Below are 23,810 nucleotides of genomic sequence, written 5' to 3' on the forward strand. Positions count from 1 at the left end.
CTAAATGAAGATTTTACTAGAAACTACCTAAAGGAATTAATTCGCATCTTGTATCTATACTGGTGCATTATGAAAGAATTAACATTGTTAGAAATATGTTATTCATTATTTCTTATTTGAATGGGAATTATTAAAAAATAAATATTTGTATATTTTTATTTTTCATTAGATTACTTAAGTAAAAAAGCCATAAAGTACGGTGTCCAATTCTAGCAATATTCTTTGATTCCATTGCATTGGCATAAAATCATTTTTTCTTACAAGAACGTACATCTTAAAGTATCATTATGTAAACACATAAAACCCTAACTGTATAAATGTATATGAAGTATTGCATCACATCATATTAAATGCACCAACCAACCATCTGTAAAAGACCATCTTAAAAGTGGCTTTACACAAACCAACTAATGGTTCCAGGACAAACGCAAAAGTCCCAAACGTCGAAGTGGACAAACGCAGGAGTGTTAAAATATTAATTTAAGTAAGTATTTCTATACATATTAGGTTAGGTTAAGATATGAATATACAAATAAGCCCCCCGCAGGGGTTAGGCATTAAAAACTTAAAGTATGGTTTAAAATAGGTTAGGTTAAGTGTCCACTCCTGCGTTTGTCCACTCCGAAGTTTGGGACTCCTGCGTTTGTCCTAGGACCCAACAAATAGTTTATAATTCATAAAAAAAATTCTTTTCATTGAATCTCCCTAATAATTGATACCGCCTCCTTTAGGGCAAACATTATTTTAGGAATCGGTGACCGTTGCTCCCTCCGTTCACCTCCGTTTTCCGCCGCCGCCAAAAATCTTTTTTTGTATTTCTCGTCGAATTAAGCAATTTGGAATAATTTAAAACCATGATATTTTTAAAAAATTTTCTGAAAGTGAAAGACAAATAGCAATTTCCTGTTAATAACTATTAACTTTGCTTTATTCTCCTCTTTTTTTTGGCTGTTTACAAAGTACACTGATCTTGTTAAGTTGAATGAGCCACATGAGCTTTTATTGCCCGGCAATATCATATTTTAAACACTATTGCACACCAGGGGTGTTCACACACTATAACCATAAATATTAGTAAGTAGAGGTGTGTCTGTATGTCCTGTTCGTGCTCAGCATTTTTTGTTATTTCAAACTTAATTCCACTAATACATTTGTATGATTCTGTTTGACACTTTCTTATTAGTAGCGAAGCTACTCTAGAATTCCGAATGTCCGTCCGTCTGTCCGTAATTAATGAATTGGTGGAAACGTGATTTTCACAGCTCCTATTCAAGATAGACAGCTGAAATTTTTAGTGAAGATTCCCACTATATATGCCCATCTAATATATACATTGTTTTGTCCGTCTGTTTGTTATTTGGGGTGCTAGATCGATTCCTAGAGTTTTACGTTTTCGTGATTTTCTCAACTCTTTTTCAGGATAAAGGGCTGACATTTTCAGGGATTAATTAATTTTATATTCTACATACTTTCACTAAGTTTTATTAATATTTTTTTGTTAACTGGGGTGCTAGATTGATTCCTAGATTTTTTAGGTTTTTATGGTTTTCTATTCAGGATTGACGGTTGAAATTATCAGGACTTGAATATGCTCATGTTCTACATATTTCCATAAAGTTTCATTAAGATTTGTCTCTTAATTGCGGTGCTAGATCGATTCCTAGTTTTCATGATTATAAGGTTGTGTGATTTTAAAGGTGTGATGATTTCCCTATTTTACCAATATTAATATTTATTATATGACACTGCTTTATAGTATTTTTTCCTAATATACAATCATAATTTTTGAGCTTCGCTACTTATGGATGTTGCCATCCTTGTTTTACGAACTCTTTTATAATGTGTATTACATTAAATACGTAGTCTATATTTAATATAAATTCTGAAAAATATATTATATGTATTATTATATGACATAATTTCTCACTGTAACATACTTGATTTAATTTTAATGTCTTAACTTTTTTGGATTTTCAATAAAGGGTAACTTAAATTAATTTTTGTAATAATAGAGTTTTTAATCAGGTTAGGTAATTCTTTTAAGATCAGGATGAAGGCTCTATATAAGGTTTTTTGTTTTGCTTGAATACATTAGACTAAGTTAAATAAAGTTACTGGAAACTATTATTGTAATATTTGTGCTGTTCTGGTGTAAAACCCAGCATATTGCAAAAAATGCTAAGATAGAGACTTTTATTACCACATTCCAATATTATTTAGGATTTGGACATTTCAAATGACCTTAAGCACAGTTATATTATATATAATTAAGATTTTATCATGACAACTTTGCACTTTTGTTTTTTTAATTTGTTGCTAATAAACCTCTTCCAAAAAACAATACGAGTTTTGTCAGGCGTTGTATATTAATTGTAATAGCTTGTGAAATGATCCATAATAGTAGACAATCTTGCATTATGATTTCCAGACAAAAGAAGTACTGTTGAATATTTGCATGTACGGTTGAAATGTGGTAATACGACACCCATACGGACAGGCCCAATACAGAGTTGCTTCGCTGTGACTTATGATAACAAACCCACCGCACTAATCCTATTATATCACTATCCATCTCATGACCGCTGTTAACCCCGCACCCGGCGGTCAAACTAAGCCTGCCTAAATGTGGGGAGGGGACTTGAACATGCAATTATCACGAGTCCATCATGCACTTATATAATCGGGAGGCACTGCCTCCCCTTTTACCACCGCTGCCCCCACAGCCTGTTTACCGTCGGGCGCTAAGCCCTAGCGCCCCACACCCCCTTCAAACCTAACTATTGTCATATTTTTGTTGTATATATATAGTAAACATAACTTGTAAATATTATTCAGTTTAAATATATAATTCTGTATGATTGAATCCTGCTTGTTTGTTTGGTAGAATACTTAAAGGCTAGGGCCCGTTGAATCCGAACTCGTTACCCCGTGGGCCGAGTACGCTCGGCTTACCAGAACTTGGTGTCAGCGTGTTTCAATCGAGCCTTACAGAACTAGCCTATTCTACCTCTGATTGGACCCTTTGGCAAGTAAGGGGACAATCAGCCGCCAACTGAGAAGCCAACTGACCCGTGAGACGGCCTTTTTAGGTCGAATTTCCATCATTTTGAACGCAATATGTGGGCCTCTGGCCTACGGCAAGCAGATTTAGCCTGCTAAAAGCGCCAGTTAAGACGCTTTGTCCGTGTCGTGTAGGAGTAGCGCTAGGTGCGCAGCCACGGCAACCGGATAATTTAGCTCAGACGGCTACAAAACTGAGTCTAAATTGGCAAGTGTAGCTGGGACAAGCCCCAGGACACCCAGGCCAAACCTACGAGACAGACAGCTGTGTGCTGGTCTCCCTAAGAAGGCAATGTGTGGCTGCGAAGCTTCAGCACACAAGTAAGCCCTACCACTGCGACGGATAGCAGATTTTGAGCCACAGGCACGGCAGGACGGGACATTCCCTGCCGCTGTCTCCCAGGATTCGAACCCGAGGCGCTGTAGGACGGGCCATTCCCTGCCGCCATTTGTCGGGATTCGAACCAGCGGCGCTGTAGGACGGGTCATTCCCTACCGCCGTCACCCCTCTGAACCTTGCAGGACGGACATTCCCTGCTGCCAGTGCTTCCAGAATCACACCTAGAGCTCCTAGTGATAACAACACATCATTTGTGTATAAAAAGTCAACCAAGTGATAAAAATAAATATAAAATTGTTGACCAAGTGATAATTAATAAGCTCTAGTGATTCGAAGCTACAGTCTAAGCCACCATGGTAAGCGATACCACCATAGCTGCGGTGCGGCCACCACCAAAGTTTCTGCCAACCCCAGCCGAACGAGAGGCCCCCTTGTCTCAAGGGCAGGACCTCCACTTCCCCTGCCATATCAGGGTGAGGTTTCCTACTCCTGACCCTGCCCAGCATGTACAGGTTGATGCCATGGTTGATTCTGGCAACCGTGTACCAGGGTCTGCTGTAATTTCTGAGCACCTCATGCACGCGATGGGCGTGCAACGCATGTTGATTCCGGACAACACCCAGATCCTGACTGCTAATGAGGAAGGCCAGCCCCTCCAGGTAATTGGAAAATTAAAAGAGTTATATATGGCAGTTTCACACACTCTTATACTCCATCTATACCACGTGACTGTGGTCCGAAACCTCTCCCACCCTCTGAACTTGGGTGGGTATTTTCTCAAGGAGTTCGGAACTAGGCTCTGTTTCGACATGCAACCACCTTGCTTGTGGGCGCGTGGGGAGTTTATCCCACTCCGTGGCGTCCCCATTGACCGGGAGACAGCCGAGAGAGAGCTAAGCTATGAGGGGCCTCTGCCAGGCCCCCTGCCTGAGCAGCCGCGTGTGGTTGAGAAAGGCACACACTGGGTGGACGCTGAGCTCAACGCACACAAGGGCGCTAACCTGCTAGCCATGGGGTTGCCCCCAGTGCCCAAGGTGCCAAGGGAGAGCCTGCCAACAACGTTTCCTGAGATTGCCAGCCCTCCAGAACCCATCTTCTCCTCCGACATTTTTATCAACGGCCAGCCGTGTCCACCTGGCCCCCTCTACCTGGGACCTCCAGCCAGTCCACCAGCCAAGCCCGAGTCCAGACCCGTCAAGTCGCGGTCTGATGTACCCGGAGCCACACTCAACTCTCAGGCCCCAGCCTCTCCCGGCGCCGTGCCCGTCAAGTCGCGGCCGGACGCCCACGGAGCCAAAGCTGGACCCAGCATTTTGGCCTCTCCCAGCGCCGAGCCCGTCAAATCGTGGCCGGACGCCCCCGGAGCCAAGCCTGGCTCCGCCACGTCAACCTCTCCAGACGCCGAGCCCGTCAAGTCGCGGCCGGTGGGTCCCGGAGCCAAGGCTGACCCCTCACCAGCCACGTATAGGCTGAGCGCTGTCACTCCAACTGACGGTCAACCACCCCAGCTCCGCACAGCCAAGCGGGTGGTCCTGCCTGGCCGCGGGGTTATGGCAGTCCCTGTTGAGCTAGTAGGCCATCGCACCAAGGATGCCATTCAACTAGCTGCCCCAGAACAGAGGTTTGGGGAGGACCTTGTTATTCCAGAGGGCCTGTATGCCCACAGGCCTGGCTCTGCCACTGTGTTTAGAGTACTGGTGGTCAATGAGGGGGAGGTGCCCCTCTTGCTGGATGCTGGCCTCCCAGTGGCAGGGGAGCTGGTCAAACCTGACATTCTGGAGGTTTCTGATACGCCTCCCCCGCGTCCTCACTCGGTCCAAGAACCTGCTGAGCCTATAGACATGCAGGAGTTGTGGGAGGCCTTGGAGATGGAAGACAATGAGTTCCTACGCAAGGACCCCTTGCTCAAGAAGGAGGTCTGGACTACGTTGTCAGAGTACAGGGACGTCTTCTCTAATTCTACCCCCGGCTGCACAGATGTGGTTGAATTGCAGCTGCGCCTCAAGCCAGGGACCCAGCCGATCCGCCAGAGATTTAGGGATCTGAACCCGCGGCAAGAGGCTGAACTAGAGAAACAACTGGACACTTGGCTGCAGGAAGGAGTCATAGAGCCGTCGGACTCCGCCTGGAGCAGCCCCCTGGTGCCCATCAAGAAGAAGGACGGGAGCACCCGCTGGGCCGTCGACTACAGGGCCCTCAACAAGTGTCTGGAGCTGGACAGCTACCCCCTGCCTAGGATCCAGCAATTGGTGGAACGAGCTGGCGGGCACCGTGTCTACAGTGCTCTAGACGCGGTGGCCGCATACTACACCATCCGTGTGTCTGAGGACAGCCGGCCATGCACCGCCTTCACCACCCCCAGGGGCTTGTATCAATGGAAAAGGATGCCCTTTGGCCTGGCTACGGCACCGTCTGTCTATTCCAGGTTTATTGCAGGGGTCCTAAACCCACTAGGCACAGCCAACCTCCAGTCATACCTTGACGACGTCCTGACCTTCCACCAGGATACCTGGGCCCACCTGGCCAGGCTCCGAGAGGTCTTGGAAGCCCACCGCAGGGGAGGGATCCGCCTCAAGCCAGCCAAGACCAAGTTGTTCCGGTCCAAGGTGGATTATCTGGGTCACACCCTCAGCCGAGAGGGGATAGCCATGCAAGAGGACTATATTGACCGCATCTTGGACTGGCCAGCCCCTAGCACCCCCAAGGATTTGCTGGCGTTGCTGGGCTTCTTTGGATACTACCGCCTGTTCATCCCAGAGTATGCAGACCTCACCTACGAGATGAATCGGCAGAAGACGGCCAAGGCCCTAACCTGGACGCCTGAGATGGAAGCCCAGCTGCTGCAACTCAAGGACAAGTTCCGACAGGCCCCCATCCGAGCGCCGCCCAGGTTTGATTTACCAGCAGTGTTCCAGCTCACCACAGATTTCAGCAGCCGCGCCATCTCTGCCATACTGAGTCAATGCCAAGAGGGCAAGGAGAGGCTGATTGCCGCCGTGGGGCGCAAGACAACCGACCCTGAGACGCGCTACCCGTCCTGGAAGGGAGAGATGGCCGCCATTATCTATGGGATCCGAAAATTCCACGGCATCTTGTCCTACCGCAGCTTCCAGATCAACACTGATTCCTCTGCCCTGCTACAAATGAAATCACTGAACACATCCACAGGGATGGTGGCCCGCTGGCAGGAGGAGCTAGCGGCCTTAGACTTTACCGTCTGCCACAGGCCTGGCACCCAGAATACCAACGCCGACGCCCTCAGCCGCCGGGAAGATGCCAACATGCCAACGGCTAGCGCCGAAGAATTAGCAGAGCAGGCTGAGTATATCCACAACCTGGCCCAGCTAGGGGAGCCCGCAGCTAGCCGGCCTCCTGCCGCCCGACTGGATTCAGCTAGAGTATTGGAAGCCCAGACACAGGACCCCCTCCTGCTCCGTGTCCGCCAATGGGTGGCTGATGGCAAGGCCCCAACCAAGGCTGAGCTGCGTGGCAAGGAACGAGACGAGCAGCAGTACGCCAGCCGCTTCTCAGCCCTGGGCCTTGACGAGCATGGCTGCCTCACCACCACTGACCAGACTCTGACGGGAGAGAGGACAAGATACCTGCTGCCTTCGGCCCTCCAGCAGGATGCGTTCTTTCTAGCCCATGGGACCCCCATGGCTGGGCACTTTGGGATGGACGCAACTATCGCCCGCGTTGCCATGCACTTCTGGTGGCCCAACCTAGCCCGTGACGTCCGCCTGATGGTACAAACCTGCCCTGAGTGTGTCCAGAAAGTTACCAAGGAGAGGCTGAAGCAGGGGATCCACGTGCCCTCCCGCCAGGGGTATCCACAGCAAGTCCTATTCATCGACCTGGTGGGGCCACTGCCAGAGACTCCAGCTGGGAACCGCTACATCCTCACCTGCCAAGATGGATTTAGCCGGTTTGTCAGCCTCTACGCCATCCCCAACAAGCGCACCCTCACGGTGGCTGAAGCCCTGTTGCACCGCCACCTGGCCACGTTCGGATGCCCCCTGAAGATCCATTCCGACAATGGAATGGAATTTACCGGCCAGGTATTCCAGGAACTGGCCTCCCGGCTTGAGATTGGCCTGACACATCCACCACCCTACAATCCGCAGTCCAACCGAGTGGAGAGGTTTCATAGGACGCTCAACACAGGCATGCGCCTGTTCCTAGACAGAGACGATAACAACTGGGAGCCCCACCTGCCTGCCATCGCCTTTGCCTACAACACTAAGGCCTGTAGATCCACTGGGGTGACCCCGTTCCTGGCCTTCTTTGGGAGAGAGGCCAAACTTCCGGTGGACATGGTGCTACGGCTGCCAGAGACCGAATATGCTTCAGTTCCAGCCAACGTCCAAGCTCTGTTGCAGCGCTACTATGCAGTTTATGATGCCATCCAGCAGAAGGAGGAGGGAGCCATCAGGAGGAGCGCGGCAGCTTACGAAGGCACGGCCAAGTATGAGGTGGGAGACTTGGTCTGGTACCTGGCCCCTCGCCTGGTGCCAGGAAAGGCAGCCAAGATTACCAAGAGATGGACTGGCCCCTGGAAAGTAGTGAGGAAAGCTACAGAAGTCCATTATGTCATCAAACCTGCCTCTCCAGTAGCCAGGATCTCAGAAGTTACCGCGCATGTAGGCCGACTGCGCAAATACACTGGAGATGTGACTGCCCACCAGATCCCAGAGGACATCCAAGTTGACGTGGACGGCGACGAGGATGCCACCGAGCTGCCAGTTGGAGCGGCGGCGCCCGCAGCTAGCAACCCAGGAGAGTTCCCAGTGCACCAGCCAGCCGCAGCCGCCCCACAGCCTAGCGGCCAAGATCGTGACCCAGTGGAGGAAAACCTGCAGGAGCAACCCAACGAACCACCGCCGCCGCCGCCTGCACCAGAGCCACTCAGAGATGCCATCTGGAACCCTGACGCAGACATGGAGAACCTGCCAGCCAGCAGCGGACCTGTAGGAGAAGAGCCAGCCACTGCGATGGAAGAAGCCGCCCCAGAAGAAGAAGAAGAAGCCATGTGCCCCCTGCTGATGACAGCCATCCCCATCCGGGTAGGAGCTAGGAGGCCAAGCAACCTGAATCAAGCAGGCGCCCCCATGGAGTTCTATGCGCCCTTTGCCATCACCATTCCACCCTTAGGAACCACCAGAATCTGCCTAGGCCTCCGTGTCCAGTTACCAGCCGAGTCAGAACTGATCCTGCAGACGAGGCAAAATTTCCAGCGGCGAGGCCTGGCCGTGGCCAACCCACGCCTAGAAGCCAACCAGGAGCTGACAATGCTGATCACCAATCACAGTCAGACCGAGCAACGAGTGTCCCGAGGAGCCTGTGTAGCCCGAGCTGTCCTCCATCGAGCTGTGCCCCAGGAACTGCCTGTCCGGCGCAGGAGCCGGCTGTCGTATCCCCAGGTTCAAGGCCTGGTGTCTCAAGAGCCACGCAACCCTTGAAGGGGAGGTTGTGGTAATACGACACCCATACGGACAGGCCCAATACAGAGTTGCTTCGCTGTGACTTATGATAACAAACCCACCGCACTAATCCTATTATATCACTATCCATCTCATGACCGCTGTTAACCCCGCACCCGGCGGTCAAACTAAGCCTGCCTAAATGTGGGGAGGGGACTTGAACATGCAATTATCACGAGTCCATCATGCACTTATATAATCGGGAGGCACTGCCTCCCCTTTTACCACCGCTGCCCCCACAGCCTGTTTACCGTCGGGCGCTAAGCCCTAGCGCCCCACACCCCCTTCAAACCTAACTATTGTCATATTTTTGTTGTATATATATAGTAAACATAACTTGTAAATATTATTCAGTTTAAATATATAATTCTGTATGATTGAATCCTGCTTGTTTGTTTGGTAGAATACTTAAAGGCTAGGGCCCGTTGAATCCGAACTCGTTACCCCGTGGGCCGAGTACGCTCGGCTTACCAGAGAAAGACCTTCTGGTGTCCTTTAAATCTTTAGAGGTTTTCCAGATTAAGTGCAACAGAAACATTGCATGAAGATTAAATACCTTTAAAACCAGCCATACAAAGATAATAAGAAGTAACATATTGTACTCTTTTACACTTGTCTTTTGTTGTGTTATAAAATGAATCAAATAAAAATCTTCTAATCATCAAAGTTCAAAGAAATGTTTTTTTGCTTTATTGTTTGTTTCTGATCAAACGATTGCTTTGATCATCAGTTTATAGAATGATTCTATTCATTATCTTTATGTGTTAACTTAGGCAAGTTTACAGAATTTTGCTGGGGGGTTGCATAATATTTCAAGAATAAAAAAATATAGTATTTTTTATCTTCAATCAAAGAAAATTAGTTTTTCATTGGTTGTGTTTATCAAGTGGGGCGTAAACATTGGAAGTAATATTTCTTATTGTAGTACAGGCAATATACATATACTTATTTTGATACAAAAGAAATGTCTTGACCATACAGCAGTTTAGGTCAAGTATGACTTCAAAAGGCAAAAGAAGTTTTAGAGATCTTAAGCTGGAGACATCTACCCAGAATCAGGACTAATCAACAACAGGTGTGAACATAGATTTTTTGACTTTAGTCTATCATCACTGTCCTGAAAATACAAATTCAATTTTTAATCAAATAAACATTAGAATATAATTATTCGTTGGGTTAAAAACTTTGGACACCTTTTTATGAATCTTTACTATTTAAGGTTAAGAAACTTTGGGTACTTATGCTTAAAGGGAATATTACTTGGCTTAATAAATAATGTAAAACTGCATCAAAATAAGTATATAAAATAGAAACATAATTTCATGGAGTCATAATTAAATCCATTGATAGCTGGCTAAAAATGCCGTAGAGAAAACCTATCATTTATCCTATATACCACACGATTTCACACGAAATATCCCATTTGTACCTGAAGTGTAACATGGTGAAACTCCTGACTCACTAGTAGATTCACTCCGCACTCTGTGACGCACGAGAGGCTTACTCTTGGTCTCAAAATATGTTTACTCTTTCCCGTTTCAACAAAACAAAATGCCGCAACACATTCTCATAAAAAAATGCGCTATCCAACCAAAGACGACATTTTTTATTTAATTTGTGATTGACAAACTCAAAGCTTCCTCGAAAAGAGCACGAGACAAAAAAATTATTTGAAAGATCATCTGCATCATTATAACTAATAGTTTCTTAATCAGTCAGAGTAATGTTCTTTTTTGATTACCACCCCTCCCCCATTATATTGAAATTTTGGTGTTTTTTTATTTTTTATTTCTGCCACATCCCGTACGAGGGACCCTAAACCTGTGGTGCTAAAATTTCGGTGCCCTAAAATTGACGGGCTACCCAGTAATTAACCCAAATGTATAAACAAACAAATGATAAACTACCCTCCATCTTATTTTTAATTTATTTAAAGATTAGAGGGGTGGGTTTCTATACTCGACAAGACATTTCGAGGGAAACCGCTGGATTATCTTTATCAACCAGTAGCAATAATTACGTCATCATTAATTAGTTTAAGGATATTTTGACAAAATATATTAACTATCAGAGTTTCTTTAGAGGAAATCACTAAATTTTCACTTGCACTTTTTACTTATTTTATTTCACATGATCATTTTAAGTTAATATATGTAAATATCAGGCTGGTCACTGTTACCCAACCTCCCACCCCTCTTTTTGAACTAAATTGAAAATAAGGAGAGGGGGGGATTTTGTCCTATGCCTAACCACTGTGCGGTTGGTGTCTTACCCTACAGTGCTCTTACCCTGGGGGGCTTCCCAGTACCTAAAATAATCTAACCTAACCAGATCTAAAGTAATAAAAAATAAATGAAAAAAATACCCCCCCCCCCTTATTTTCAATTTATTTTAAAATAAGGTGGGGGTTTGGCGGGTGTGATTGTGCCATAGTTTCAGTTTCATTTTATATTGCTCCAAAAGTTAACTTACTATTTAAATAAAAATATTCTATAATTCTCTAGTCTGGAAATACTTATTTATATCAAGCAAATATATATAATTATACTTGTTTGTTTTTCTATAAAGTACAAATTATATGTAGATCATATTATAAACAGTTATTCGATTTAGTAAATAGAATATGCACTTTTATTGTTGGCAATTAAGTAATACATTTAAATCCTTTTGGGGCTCTTTGCAATTTACTTAATCTGAAACCTAACCTAACATAAGCATTAAATTTTATTTTTTTTAGGCAAATGCTACATGACTTGCAACGACACTGGATACCAGGCCATCGAGTTTGATCCCGAGACTCATCTGCCCACGTGAGTACAATTTACATAGCAAGGCTTCTTTTTAGTCCAAAGTTACTCAATTGTTTACTTTGTCTGTCCGTTCGTCCATAAAGAATTTGCGAAAATGTGCTTTTTGAGCTGCTAATTAAGATTTAGTGCAAGGTTTTTATGGTGAAGATAGCTTTTAGCAAGGAGCATCCCGCATTTAACTTACTTGGTCAGTCCGTATGTCAGTATTGTGGCAAAATTATTTTTGTTGATAAAGGTTCTGTTATTCTACTCTTTTTTTTACTTTGTACGTTTGTCCATCCATGGTTTTGTGCTCCGCTAATTATTTATGTAATCATCCTTGTCATATTATTTTTTTAAGAAACGTAATTTACTTTTTCATCTTACTTTTTATTAACGGGTTGTTAAAAAAACATGAATTTATTGGGATAGTTCATTTTGAGTTTGTTCTTGTTTTTTACCTTATACATTTAGATCATTAATTGAAAATATCTTGTTTGCTTTATTTTTATCTAAATAAGGAAATTGCAATCAACGATTTTATACTTAAAAAGTTAAAAATATCAATTATCTTTTCTTTGTTATAGTAAGTCTTTATGATTATTTTAGAAAAGTAAAAAATAACATTAAAAAAGATGCATATATTGTTATATGAGTTGACCTCTAACTCTTCAATAGTGTTTTTTTATTCATATTTTTACCTGTACAGAGACCACCTAGAGGCCTGCAGAACCTGAACCTGGAGGTCAAATCTAAAAAAACACTAAATATAGGGAAACTACATCCCAAAAGTAAACTTTTTGGCAAAATAACCTATCCTCTCACTCCTAAGACGAAGCCTATACTCCCTGTTTACGCAAAAGTGTCAGAACTCCCCCCCCCCCTCATATTTTAATAAATGATATTTTTTTGTATAAACTGAAAAGTTGTATGTATTGTGGCTGGAAATGCAAAACTTACCAGCTGATAAGCCCTTATTATTCAGGGGCTCTTTGTTCGAAGAGGCTAAACTATAGCTTGAAACCATCCTAAGACTAAGATCTAAAAATGAAATCATTTAAAACCATTACAGGACCTTTTTGAAGCTTTGTGAATAGAAAAATAAATCGGTTCTGTAGTTATCATCAACTCAAAACAAAAAACCTTACTACTTTATAACACTACAATTAGCTTCACCACAAGACGTGATTTAATGCCAACCCCCAAACTCTCCAAATATTGTTCTATATGTTGGAATAGAATAAAGAAATGAATGAAATAAAATAAATTTAAGTAAATATGATAATCAGAATCCACTTTTTCTTAAACTTCATGTATAAAACCCTTGATTGAAAGTTTTAAGTTTCAATTCAGTTTGGAATTCTGTTACAATGTAATTTCAACTTGCAATGAAGATTGAAAACACTGCTCCACACAATTTACCTTAATTTTATTTGGAATAACACAAGGATAACATTTTTTAAAATGTAAAAAGTAAACAAATGAAATCAAGAACTACATATATTTAATCTGATGATGCATAATTTTTTCTTAAATATTAACAAACTACCATCGGCAGATATCTACACACAGTAATGGAGAAATCAACTTATCTTCCATTGACCTATTCCAACGTCTAAAATAGTGTGGTATTGATAGGGAGCAAAAATTATACAAAAAAAACTTGAAAAATTAAAATAATATAATGATCAAAAACGACGATTGGATCATTGGACGATTAACAGACTACCCTGTATCTTAGAAAAGCCCGGTCTTTAAAAGCTCTTAACTTAAGATAAAATGCATTTTAGATAATGAATTGTTCTTTTCTTTAATTAAACAAATTTTACCCATTATATAAATGTTAATGAGACTTGTTAATGATACAAGAATCTAATTAAAAAGAACTTGCATAAAGGTTTTTATTCTAATTGGATTTTTATTCATTTTATTCAAATTTTCTAGCAATTAGGTGTTTCTTTTGTAAAAGAAGAATAGTTAAGAAACATTGGACTTTTGTAAATTAAGAAATTTTAAACAGATTAAATATAATTGAAATATCTTTTATTCTTCTTTCTATACATGGGGTTAAGACAATAGTACTTCCCCAATGATGATGAACAAAATTTACCATCCTCTAGATCAAACTTATTGTATGAACAAACAAATCAAGATTTATTAATAGTACCCAACGTTTTTAAGCAAATGATATAATTTACAGTCCTGTCCTTCTCGAAAAATAAAAAACTTCATAATTTTAGTTAACCTAGCTTTATTTTACCCAAAAATAAATAAATAAAAATTATTCTTCTCCTAAATGCTTATGTGGAAAATTATACCTTTAAATTGGAGGAAAGGATAATAACTATGAGCTGTCTGTCTATTTATGTCCTTGTATGCTGTAATGTAGCATTTGTCTATATATCTATCCAATTACATATATATACCTATATATCCATGTATCTATCTATCTATCAATATATTTTATAGGGTTAAGAATGATTCCTGCACTGGTTGTACTTTGTGCTACAGCGTTTGTCCCATCATTGAATGTATAAAGGTAAGCTAATTACAACCCCTAAAATAAAATGATTTAAAAAATAGTACGGATCGGTATTGTGCTTGCACAACAGGGCACCTTAAGGGAAAACGTCAACGTCATCTATTCAAACTTTTACAATCTTTTTGATTCATGTAGGTTTAAAGATACAATCATGAATTATACGGGAGATATTAGAATTTGAGTCAGTTTGACTTTAAAAGGGTGTTTGATATATATATATGTATGTTGTTGATCTAAACGGAAAATATAACTTATGATGAACAGGAATTTTACAAGCTTTTAGTTAAGAATATGAAAATGATCAGGAAGTGAGGGGATATTGTTTTATAATAACGTTTTCTTATTCGTTGGTTTTAAAACTTTGACTGTAATTGACTTTGGATTGGTTGGTTTTAAACTAGCATTGTTGATTTTATACTGAAATATTTTTGTTATTTAGCGACAATCCATTATTCAAAGGGTTCAAAAAGCTTAGAAACCTTTGAGTTTATTAATCTCATTGTGTAGATGGTTCCACGCGAGGGTCTGTATGAGCCCAAAAGAGGTATCGGTCTCTCTGAAGATTGGAAGCCTAGGCTCCCTGACTTACAGATTAGGTAAGGAGTTTGGATGCTTTCCTAAACCTAATCCCTATGGGAGACCCTCCCTACGGTCCATAAAGTGATAATATGAATGAGAAAATAAGAGTGGCGGTTCAACAAGAAATTATTGGATTTTATTCATTAAAACTTTATCTTGCGGATTGAGATCCTATAGTACCAACGAAATTATTTTTTTTATGAAACTTTTTTCATAGTATTATTGTGGTATCCGCCTAGGGTAAGTGGCAGACACCAGAGTTCGAATAAAGACTACGGCAGTGTGAACAGACGTGGACACCTATACTATAGAGAAGCTACGCTTCTCTAGCAATCACTAAATAATAAACATAGTCTATTCAGTTGTTTCTTTATTGCTGGTCTAAGGATAACTAAACTTGTACAACATAATATAAATACATATGGATTAGGAATAAAGATAGTTAAAGATAAATCATACAGTAAAACATAGATAATTGCAATGGTTAGGTAGATGGCTATCCCTGTCTGGGGCAGGCAGGATAGCCCATGGAACAGCACAATAGGTAGATAAGCATAGAGGGGTTGAGTGGTAGGTCTGGGTACTAAAGAGGGAAGGTTTGATGATTACTTGTGACAACAACAGTCTGTGTGGGGGTGATTCTATCAGGTGAGGGAAGGCTTAGATCCTTTATCCTCAGGGTTGAGGTGGTGCTGATAACTTGGTGGTTGAAGGGGAAGGTTCCGGTGCTTAAGATGGGAGAGGGAGGGGTAACACCCCTCCCTCCATTTGCAGGACAACTGAGAGATGAAAACCAATACCGTTATCTGACATATTTTCAGGTGGCTTTACAATTGTATAATAACAGGATTTAGCTGGGTGCGTAGCATCACTATAATGTCTTGGTTTCTGCATGGTCCAGAGGTGCCGCATACCACATTATATTAGATTTGCCAAATAACCAAAATTGCTCTTTTTGTTTTTCTTGTAGTAGATATGATCAAAGTATTTTCATTATTAATTCATATATTGCTATATTCAAAATATTTTTTTTATTTTAGGAAATTGGATCATGCTGTTGTACAATAAGAAGGAAAAGCTGAAAGATAGATAGATAACTAAATAATTTTATGTAATCCATGCACTTTTTTTCTATTCTATATGTAAAACATCAGAAATAATTGCACTTTGTATTGTGAAATTACAACAATTACTAATAAAATTATAATATTTTAAAATTGTATTTTATTCTTTAAAATTGTAATTGTGATTGATATTATTAAGATATAAATTGATTTAAATTTGATATATTTTTGATTGAATTATTTTCATAATCAACATGTATAATTTTAAACTGCTTTTTAGTCTTCAATAAATTTTAGTTTGATATATTGAGATTTTTTAAGATTTAAACTATTTATTAATGAGTCTGACTATATGTATATTGTATAAATATCTCAAAATAAAACGGCGTATCTACGTCAATCTGCTGGACCAATTGGATTAAACTCTTTAACAAATATATCTACTGGTTATGCCTTAACTTTAGGCTGGTGGGTGGGACAACCTTCGTTAGAAAAAAAAATCTCTTCCATCAAATATATTTTTCTTTTTTAAGGATGGGTATGGGAAAAGAAAAAAAATAATATGAATGTTATACATATGTCCTAATAAGACCAAATAAAACTAGGTATAGCTGCACCACAGTTGTCTTAACTTTGGTTAAGTGTGACTTCCGAATTTGCGGGAAGTTCTAGAGATCTTAGTCTTTCAAGGCAAAACCCCCAATACCAGGACCATCAAGTTCAACAGCAGGTTTGAGTATAGATTTATTGACACAAACTATTTCAAAGTCCTGAAATTACAAGATCAATTAATATACAGAATAAAATATTACTCGTTAACTTAAAACTTTGAGCACTAAAAAAAATCTTTTTTTTTCTTATGGTTAAAGAATCTTTGGGTACTTTGGCTTTAAAGAAAAATTATTTGGTTTATAGACCATTGTTAAATGCATAAATATAAGCACATAAAAATTACTAAAACATAATATTTGAATCATAATAAAGTTTCTTGTGTAGCTGGCTAGAGCCTTAAAACTTAATAAATCGGTCCTATATGCCATACAATTATATATGAAAACAAAGAAAAACTACCTGAAGTTCTTTTGGTTTAAGCACCTGGCATACTAGGGTTGTACACGCACTCTGAGACCAATGTTAGGCCCGACTCAATTCTCCGAATGTCTATATCCACACACATATAAATCAGAAGTGGCGTGGCGTCACCAAAACATAAACAATCTTACAATGCCGCAACTCTTTAGGAAAGTTAAGCAAAGACGACATTTTTTCTGGACTGGAATTATGGAATAAGGAAATTAATTTCGATCTTGATAAACACAAAGCTTCCTCGAAAAGAGGTTAAGACAACGGTTAAGCACAAAATAAGCGACTTTTCCCCTGAAAATACCTTGTTGAGAACCCAAACCACCCCCCTCCTTATATTTAAACATAATTGAAAATAATAGGGGTTGTTTTACTTCTGTTTCGTTTAGGTAAAGTAATATTAGGTAGCTTTGAAAGGTATATGGCCCTCCGAGCATCAGGCATAGAAAAAAATACAAACCATCTTCCTTTATTTTCAAGTTATTTTAAATTCAGGGGGGGATTTCAGTACTTGGTTGACTCTGTTGAAAGCACAGTATGAACTCAAAATGATTTGATATTCTGTACCGAGGAAGAAAACTATTTTCTTATTTACAACACAGAATACAAAGTTGGAACTAAGTCAAGCTGGTGAACTAAAGACAAAATTTACAATTATACATGGAGATTATCATTATATATTTTTTTCTCAACGTTTTTAAACGTTTATTAGTTCGATTACTTTTCTCTGGCAATTTAACTATATATTTTTATTAAATATCAAAATATCTTTAAAAAGCCTGAAACTATTATCTTCAAGGTAATCGCTAAAACTTTCTTGTTAATGAAGAATGTGGTAGGTAGTTGTCTGCTGTATACATCTATATACATAAACTATACATTTCTTGACAAAATAACTGGCAATTGTCGATGAAAGAACTATTTGACATTTATTATACTTGTTCTACATTATTTATAGTCTCTAGACATTTTATTGTAGTTCTCATATTTATGATTTTTCAGTGTGAAAGTTAGATTTCTATATCAATGAGAATACAAAGAATAAACAGATTATTTTTGGAAACATAAGTTCTTAGTTTGAAAATTGCTTAAACACAGGACCTTGATGTGGACGAACTTGCATTTGAAGACTAGATTATAGATATGTTTCGCCCATGACAGAGTGTCTAATCGTTTTGGAAATCACTATTATAAAAATCAAATAAATAACACAACGATAATTAAAATTTTTACGGACTGGCACTGATGTACATGATCCTATATAGTGTTTAAACAGTTTAGGCCTTTTGATTGATTTTTTTTTTGATGTGATCATTCTTGTTTAATTTCCTGCATTTTAAAAACTACTATAAGCTACCAGGTATATAGTGACAGGACATTTATCCAAAAAATCATTATTGTACTTTAGGTACCAAGATCACTGAAATTAATTAACACAAACATTAGTAGCCAAATATTGATTAGAATTTTATGAAATATGTTATCTATGCATTGGGTCACAAGTTTTAAAGGTAAATATTCTTGTGATTTTTAAAATGAATATTTGGAAATCTAATTTTCAAACATACAATTTTCTTCTTAGAACTCTGTTACATTTTTTATTTTCTAGTTAAATTCCTTAAAGAAGGTGTCTTAACTTTTATTTTTATAGCTAGTCGGTGCTTTTAGTAAGTAGTAGATGTAAAATTTTCCTTAGAATTTAGATATGCAATCGTTTTTTTGTAGACCTCTTATTTTTTAAGTAATATAATAAGTATTTTTTTTTTTAAATGAAGTCAGTTTTAGGGTATTAAAACGCAAAAAAAAAGAAAATTGCCATTATAAACAAGAAAAGTAAGATCTTTAATTTGACACCTTACTTTTTTAATTCTGTCAGGTAATTATTAAAAAAAATCGATTTTTTAAACCTCGGTTTAATCAAAACTTTGAACGTAATTATTTCCTATCACAGGCATAAAAAAAATGGGTTCATATATACCTTTAGAATCAGAAAAATATTACGAATCCATTGTAAGCAAAATTGAAAAAAAGTAAAAATAACAAAAATGGCCTAACATATTATGTTGTACAGGCAACACTTATTTTGTCCCCTCTTTACCCCCTTCCCATTTTTACCCCAAAACAACGATTTAAGATGGTTGCCTGTATAATATAATATAATATTCTCATATAACTTCTATCATTGTAGTTTATTTATATTTACTATTTTTAAACTTTTTATTTCAATTTTGCTTAGAATGGATTTGTAATATTTTTCTCATTCTAAAAGTATATAAAACACCTATTTCTTATGCCTGTGTAATTATACAGGGTTTTTTTTTTAATAAGACAAAAGTATTGCTTAATATAACCCACTTGCCATTGACAGAAATTAATAATCTATATCTTAATTTCTTCATTGGGTTGGGGAGTTTTGTATTAGAAAAAAATACTTGGTGATTTTCAACAAATTATGCCATAAAAACCGGTTTTTCCAAAGTACCTATTTTTGGAAGATTTTTGGATCATGACCAATTTAAAGGGTGTGTTAAAAGTCGTGCATTTTTAAAAATCAAAATGCGCGACTTGTGTTAATAGTAGAAAAATGTTACGCATACCATTAGAATTGTCATAAACTCTAGTTTTTGGAAATATATGTGTCATATTCATGCTATTTGTAGTATAGAAGCTACGTTGGAAAATGTGAGAAAGATTGAAAAGTTTTAAGTAAGTTGGGACATTTTACTACGTAGCTCCATAACTATATGTAGCACAGGAATATTTCTTAAACACCCAAAAACTAGAGTTTACGACGATTCTAACAATATGCATAACATTTTTCTACTATTAACACAAGCCGCGCAATTTGAATTTTTAAAATATACGCATTTTAGCACACTCTTTAAATTGGTCATGAACCAAAAATCTTCCAAATATAGGTACTTTGGAAAAACCGGTTTTTAAGGCATAATTTGATGAAAAACGCCAAGTATTTTTTTCTTATACAAAACTCCCCAACCCAATGAAAAAATTAAGATATAGATTATTAATTTCTGTCAATGGCAAGTGGGTTATATTAAGCAATACTTTTGTCTTATTAAAAAAAACACCCTGTATATTCAAGTTCAAAGTTTTTATTCTCGTGGGTTAAAAAAAAATTTTTCAATAATTACTCAACAGAATTTAAAGAGTAAGGTGTCAAATTAAAGATCTTACTATTTTTGTTCATAATAACAATTTTCTTCTTTTTTTTGTTGCGTTTTAGTACCTTTAAACCGACTTAATTTTAAAAAAATTACTTAAAAAATAAGAGGTCTACAAAAAAAACCGATTGCATATCTAAATTCTATGAAAAATATTACATCTACTACTTACTAATAACACCGACTAGCTATAAAAATAAAAGTTAAGACGCCTTCTTTCCCATATAAATCTGGCCTGAAAGACCATCGAGTAAGACCTAAAAAAATTTACTTAATTGTCCTATCCCTAATAAGCTACAAAATAATTTAAATGGAAAAACAAAACTCGATATTGAAATATTGGGCTTTAAAGGATATAAATTTTGATGAACTGCACTGGGAAAATTTTTTTAATTCCTCTTTTTCACATGTTTTTCCTGTGCTTTTCACAGGCATTGTGCATATTCAGCTAAGCTGGTAAATGTCAATTAAGGAGTATTTGAAAATGTAGTAATAATGCATAATAAAACAAGTCTAACATTTAATTATAAGAAAAAGTATATCTCTGCATGTATTGCATAGACAAAAAAGTTGAGTTCATTTTTTGATGTAAGAAGCTAGGGAGATGAAGAAAGTCACTCAAAAAATCAGCATGTTACGTCATAAAAAATGAAGGATTATCCATCTCTTTTTTAGGGGTTTTCTTTCCCACTCCTCATCCCTCATTTTTATGACGTCAGAATTTTATTTTGATGGACTTTCTTCGTCTTCGAAGCTAGAATTCTATGATCTTACCAAACACAATATTGGCCTGAATTCTGACAACTCTTGAACACCATGACCATGACCATGAAGTTAATATTTATAAAGTTGTATTTTTCCGTATTTATCAGGAAACTGTCCACATATATGTTTGTTGATGTTACACTTCTCCAGTCACGGACTTTAATGTTCTTGTCCTGAACTAACATTTTCTTCTAAAATCTATTGTTTTAAAGTACCTTTGCCATGAGTTTAATGAATTAAAGTAATGCATCAATTTTAGATAATAGCTATTGTTTGATTTTAGAAAATTAAAAAACACGAAAAGCGGTTTTTATACTATTATTGTTTGAGGTAGATTTTTTTTATCACAAAATAAAACAATTAAAAAAATAAATTGCGCTTTTTATTTATAGAGAGAGGGGATACTAGACTGTAAATTACTCTGGAATCGAAAGTTTTATAACTACGTTATCTTATCCGTTGGCTCAAAAACTTGAAATACTCTAATTGAATTTTTAGCGTCAAAACTTTTCAACCAATAATTTGATCTACAGAAGTGATTTTGTTTATCGTTTGGGTTACACATCAAATTGTTTCCAGATTCCTAGCTTTTATTTAAGTTGAATTAGTGAGTTGGGGGTAAGTTACTTCTCCACAATCAATAGCAGACAGCCAATCTTTTGAAACAAAACTTTTGATATCCTACCCTTGCCTTGTTTTGAGTTGCGACTTATGTAGAACTAAGAAGAAAATACTCATACTCTTATATTTTTAACGACCTTTACTGAATAAAGCAGTTTTGTACCGTTTCAACGTTTTTGTCATAATACTTATTTTTCCATACTTTGTTTTCATTGTTACATCATATTAAGATAGTTTCATAAGAACTTAATCCTTATTGGCAAATCAGACAAATAATAGAAATATCATTCATTATCTTTTGCTTTTAAGAATTATCCTCTTTTTTTGTAGAGCGAATCTTTTCTGGTATTAGGGTCGTTCCGATCCTCTGGCCAGATAGCTCTTTTCGGTTATTTAAACAGGTTAGATTTTTACTATAGATTTCAAAGTTTGATGATTTCTATAACAATTAAGTACGATTTAGGAAGCGTAGCAACTCTATGATCGTCACCAGAAAGTACGTAAGTCCATTTGAAAAATGTTGATATTTAAATTTTTGACAACGAATTTTTAAATGTTATAATTATCCTATTCATCTTATTTTTAGAATAGTGGTTCCTATTTCAACAAGGTACACTGTTTTAAGCAAATCATCTCTAATCAAGTTTTAAAAATGTAAGTATGTCCTTATACAGAATCCTGTATTTAAGAAATTTACAAAAAAATTTATTCAAACTTATATTTTGCTTGTCCTGACGTTGTAGATCTTCACTTTTATGGATGTTGTCATCCTTGTTTTTTTTGTATATTTAATAGAAGAATATTATGAAATTAACATTAATGACTATTAAAATGATAGGCTAATGTAATATTTTGATATACTTTGAAGGAAATCCACAAAGTAACTCAAGCCTAAAGAAAGTCCAATGAAAAGTTCAAATTTTAAGAAAAATTTATGGAAAAGTGAAAGGATTGCAATGAGATTAATTAATCTTTTCTAATCCTATCCCTAAATATATGAGTAAATGGGAAAAATTCTCTCATTTGCTAAGGAATTTAATATATAAAATATAAATTCTCTTATTGTTTGATTTATATCCTTACATCAAAATTTCATACGCACTTACCTTAAGTAAGGAATGTATTTCGCAGGTTCTATTTATCTTTAAATTTTCGAAAATGTCGGAGTAAAGTCAGTTTTCACTTGGGTTTCGGATAAAATAAAGGATATGGGGTATGGAAAGAGACAGTAAGGGAAGTGAGCTTGATTCATACAGGAAAAATTCGCTTTACATTCTTTTTTTTGGGAGGGGAATGCACTCATTTTCAGGGGGATCAGATTTTCCAAATCCTAGACAATTTGCACAACAAAAAATAAGTAAAAGTGATTTAAAACTAAATTTCTACAAATCATAACGCATAAAGAAATGTGAATTGAAGTTTGTCACCCCATAAAATCTTCGATATAAAATTCTTAAGAAAAAAGACATAAAACCCTCTAAGTAACTATCGTTGACTGAAGTCACCCTTATTTTTGATAAAAAAATTTAAAATATTAGATGTTGTTATTTTTTATATCTAGTCTAAGTGGGAAACCCAAACCCTGTAGAGCCTATAATTGCGGGGCAATAAATAGCTCCACAGATCAGACACCCTATCCTAATATGACCTTACTGAAGTAATAACAAACAAGATAAAAACTAATTTTGCAAAAAAATGGGGGGGGGGGGGGGGCGGGGACTTATAATCGAATACACCTGAAAAAAGAAAAAATTTAGACTGAGACAAATATTTCATTTTTGTGCATATAAAGAGAATCTTGTCTAAATAAGATAGTTATTAGTTATATAAAGAAATACAAATGAATATACAAAAGAATACACGTCCTATCCGAATAAAGAGCTTTTCTTTTACTTAGTTAGTAGCAGATAATATGATTCATTGTTTTTCCTTCTTTTATTCACAAGATTTTATTCCCTTTTTTTAGACACTCTTTTAATTAACATAAATGGCAATTTCAGTAAATAGCAAAGCTCTTAACTTCAAAATCAATAAGAAAAGACAAACACAAGCTAAAAAGAAGATTAACAAACCACATAAATAATAAATTTCAAAAGTCTATTTTCTATGACAGTTAAGAATGTAGTGGTTGATGCCAAGGAATAATCAACAGGATATGTATAATGATTTATTGTTTTACTCTACACTATTACAATAGTCCTGAAAATACAAGTTCAATTAATAATAAAAAAACATTAAAATATTCATATAGTATTAATATCATTTGTGGGTTAAACAACTTTAAGTACTTTAATGAATCTTTATT

At 37.7% G+C, this 23,810-nt stretch overlaps 1 protein-coding gene across 3 annotated transcripts in view; it reads left to right on the forward strand.

Annotated features, from left to right (window-relative positions):
• su(r) (dihydropyrimidine dehydrogenase su(r)) overlaps positions 1–16,158 on the forward strand; it is a 107,851-nt gene extending 91,693 nt beyond the window's left edge. For all 3 annotated transcript variants that reach the window (XM_080172367.1, XM_080172366.1, XM_080172365.1), the window contains exons 41-44: positions 11,618–11,690; positions 14,139–14,208; positions 14,719–14,807; positions 15,831–16,158. In XM_080172367.1, coding sequence (XP_080028493.1) covers positions 11,618–11,690; positions 14,139–14,208; positions 14,719–14,807; positions 15,831–15,858 — 260 coding nt within the window. In that variant the 3' untranslated portion in view covers positions 15,859–16,158. The remainder of the gene's footprint in view (positions 1–11,617; positions 11,691–14,138; positions 14,209–14,718; positions 14,808–15,830) is intronic.
• The last annotated feature ends 7,652 nt before the right edge of the window (positions 16,159–23,810 follow it).

This window comes from Acartia tonsa, chromosome 9, assembly GCF_053477335.1.
Source record: "Acartia tonsa isolate MP-2025a chromosome 9, ASM5347733v1, whole genome shotgun sequence".
Lineage (NCBI taxonomy): Eukaryota > Metazoa > Arthropoda > Copepoda > Calanoida > Acartiidae > Acartia > Acartia tonsa.